Source organism: Penaeus vannamei, unplaced genomic scaffold (genome assembly GCF_042767895.1).
Source record: "Penaeus vannamei isolate JL-2024 unplaced genomic scaffold, ASM4276789v1 unanchor845, whole genome shotgun sequence".
In the NCBI taxonomy this organism is placed as follows: domain Eukaryota; kingdom Metazoa; phylum Arthropoda; class Malacostraca; order Decapoda; family Penaeidae; genus Penaeus; species Penaeus vannamei.
In genome coordinates, this window is record NW_027213849.1 from 36,239 (window position 1) to 40,000 (window position 3,762).

General features: G+C 42.3%; 1 protein-coding gene across 1 annotated transcript in view; it reads right to left on the reverse strand.

Annotated features, from left to right (window-relative positions):
• Positions 1-1,123: 1,123 nt before the first annotated feature.
• Positions 1,124-3,762, reverse strand: part of LOC138861089 (transcription factor SOX-21-like) — a 16,849-nt gene continuing 14,210 nt past the window's right edge. Inside the window, exon 3 of the mRNA XM_070119879.1 lies at positions 1,124-2,537. Coding sequence (XP_069975980.1) covers positions 2,337-2,537 — 201 coding nt within the window. The 3' untranslated portion in view covers positions 1,124-2,336. The remainder of the gene's footprint in view (positions 2,538-3,762) is intronic.

The following is a 3,762-nucleotide window of genomic DNA, read 5'->3' on the forward strand; positions in this document are numbered from 1 at the left end:
TATATATATATATATATATATATATATATATATATATATATATTTATTTATTTATGTATGTATGTATGTATGTACATGTGTATGTATGCATGTACGTATGTATGTACACACGCACACGCCCGAGGACTTGATTCCCGTCGATGTCTGTTTCGCTGATCGATTTTAATCAAAATCAAGAAAATTTTAATCAAGATCTTTTTAATCAACTTTCACAGTCATAAATTTCCCGTTTTTTTCGATCGCGGAAAATATTTTTTCCTTTTTTTTTTTTATTCATTTATTTTCGGTTGTTGTATCGGGCGTGAGGGTAGGGGGGGGGCTTGGAGGGGGAGGGGGAGGGGGGGAGGGGTTGATCTATTGGGATTGGGGGATCCGGCGAGGAGGAGGGGGGGGTGGGGGGATAAGTGGGGGGTGGGGGGCGGAGGAGGGGAGGGAGGGAAGTCAGAAGGTAAGGGAAGGGAAGGGAAGTCAGAAGGAAAGGGAAGGGAAGGGAAGGAGGGAGGGAGGAGGGGTAGGAATATAATGATAGGCATTAAAGCGGTCATGACGCGTGATATGTGAACCCCCCCACCCCCCCACCCTCATGGTGAGTATCCCGGTATCTCCTCATGGTGAGTATCCCGGTATCTCCTCATGGTGAGTATCTCAAAATCGGGAAAGTTATACCTGTCATATTGGCAAATATGTATGTATGTACACACACATATATATATATATATATATATATATATATATATATATATATATATATATATATATATATATATAGACATAATTACATACATATATACACATATATTCATCTACATGAATGGCAATAATACTTTTAGCAGTTGTGATGACTAAGATGACTGCGTGGATGGCTATGAAACATGGGAATAATACACAGAATAAAAAAAATACAAAACTGACATCCTTCTTCTGCCTAAGAAGAAGACAACGATTACTTTTTGGCATCTGGGATCGCTTCGTCATTTACATTATCAAAATAGACTTTCTCTTTCTTTTCCTCATTATCTTTTTTATCTTTTGTCTGGGAAAAATAGATTTATCTTTCTTTTCCTCATTATCTTTTTTAATCTTTTGTCTGGGAAAAATAGATTTCTCTTTCTTTTCCTCATCCTTTTTTTTTAAATCTTTTGTCTGTCTGGGAATGAGAAGAGGAAAATCTGGGACCAGCCAGATTTTCCTCAAGAAAGCGAGACACAGAAAGCAGATGCCAAAAAGGACACGGTACACAGAAGAACATTTTTTGGAAAAGGTAAACCAGAGCTGTATTTACCGCCTGGACCACTTCCTGAAGCCTTCGACAAGTCACCTGCTGAGTGGACTCCGGTTCCTTCTGGGCGTCGGGGGGGTTTCAGGTGGTTCCAGGCGGTTCCAGGTGGTTCCAGGTGGTTCCGGGCGGTTCCAGGTGGTTCCAGGTGGTTCCAGGTCAATCCGTGTGGTTCCAGAAGGTTCTAGAAGCTTCTGGATTCACTGCCAGGAGGACTTGGTGGCAGTTTTCTGGACTCACTGAGGAAAAACCCTTTGCGATTTTCTTGATAGAACAAAGAAACCCTTTTTTTTTTGAGAAGTGGCTGAGAGATTCACCCATTTTCTTGACAGTGGGAACGAACTAACAAGCATAAACTGCTCTCGACAAAACACAAAGAAACGCCACTCTCTCCTCAACAAAGAAAAGAAAGAGAGACGGATTTTCCAAACGTAATAATTTTTAAAAAATATGAATTTTCTTGGTGACAAAGAGATGTGTCAGAATATCTCAGAATTAACAATGACAACATTCACTCTGCTGCTGACACTTTTGCTGATTTCTCTTCGTGACTGACACACAGGGGGCTGACAGAAAAAGGAGGGGGGGGGGGGTACGGGGATTAAACAGGGGGGATGCAACCCACCCTCTTCCGTCCCCCTTCCCCCTCTCCCTCTCTCACCCTCCTTCGTGTCCCCAGTCTCGAGAAATGCACAAGTCTATTCCCGGCTTCCATTATCTACGAAAGCTGACAAAAATCAATATTTCTTTCTGTCTCTCTTTGCGTCTGTTCTTTTGCTTTCTTTTCGTACGTCTCTGAAACCGCAAAAATCTCGACCGATCGCATTCTCTCGCTCTTCCCTTTTCTCCTCGTTCTCTCACTCTCTTCTTCCTCTCTGTGTCACTCTCACCTCCTTCTTCTCCTACTCCTTCTCTTCTTTTCTCGCTCCCTCTTTCACTCTTTCACTTCTCCCTCTCCCTCTTTCTCCCTCGCACTCTCTTTTCCGCTCCACCTCTCCTTCTCCCTCTTTCCTCCTCGCCTCTCCTCCCTTTCTCTCTCCCTCTCTCCCTCTCCTCACATTTAGCTGTTGATGAAGCTGTTGAGCGACGGGTCGAGCCAGTCTGACACTGTCAGCCCGACGTCGCAGAGGGCGTCAGCAACGTCAGGAGTGCAGGAGAACTCGAAGTGCGATCCTGAGGCCGAGGTTGAGGTCGAGGACGAGCAGGAGTCGAGGTCGAGCTCGGGCGTCAGGTCGAGGTCCACCGGGAACTCGGGAGTCATCTGGGAAAGAAGAAGGAGAAGAAGAAGAAAATGAATAAAGGGATTAGAAGATGAGGGGAAGGGATTAGAAGATGAGGGGAAGGGATTAGAAGATGAGGGGAAGGGATTAGAAGATGAGGGGAAGGGATTAGAAGATGAGGGGAAGGGATTAGAAGATGAGGGGAAGGGATTAGAAGATGAGGGGAAGGGATTAGAAGATGAGGGGAAGGGATTAGAAGATGAGGAGAAGGGATGAGAAGATGAGGGAGAGGGATTGGAAGATGAGGGGAAGGGATTAGAAGATGAGGGGAAGGGATTAGAAGATGAGGGGAAGGGATTAGAAGATGAGGGGAAGGGATTAGAAGATGAGGGGAAGGGATTAGAAGATGAGGGGAAGGGATTAGAAGATGAGGGGAAGGGATTAGAAGATGAGGGGAAGGGATTAGAAGATGAGGGGAAGGGATTAGAAGATGAGGGGAAGGGATTAGAGGATGAGGGGAAGGGATTAGAAGATGAGGGGAAGGGATTAGAGGATGAGGGGAAGGGATTAGAAGATGAGGGGAAGGGATTAGAAGATGAGGGGAAGGGATTGGCAGATGAGGGGAAGGGATTAGAAGATGAGGGGAAGGGATTAGAAGATGAGGGGAAGGGATTAGAAGATGAGGGGAAGGGATTAGGGTCGAAAAGGAGATCGTGAGTGGAAGGTTTCAGGATGAGAAAATAAAACAAAAAAAGGATTATAATCAAAAAGATCTTACAATTTACAAGAGACAACTGAAAGGGATTAAAAAGAAAAAGGATTTTTGGGTAAAAAAAAAAAAGGTTCATGATTAAGAAACTATTTGTGAAAGAGATAAACAAAAAACAAAAAATAAAAAAATAAATAAATAAAAATAAATATTTACAGGGATTTTAAAATAAAAAAGACCACGTTTACAAGGGATTATAATAAAAAGAGAATACAATTTATAAAAGAAAATACGTAAAAGGATTCATAATGAAAAAATGTTTGTAGTTAAAAAGAAGTTTACAATCAAAAGGGGGATTACAAGCGGAAGAAATCAGAACTTCAAAAAGAAACACTTTTATTAGGGATTACAACCCAAAAAGAGATTACAGTTTATTGGAGATTAAAGCTAAAAAGGATTAGAACGAAAGTGGATTCATAATGGAAATAGCTTTACAGTTAAAAAGGATTATAATCAGAGGCGATCGTAAGTGAGAGTGAATCACCATTAAAAGCGAT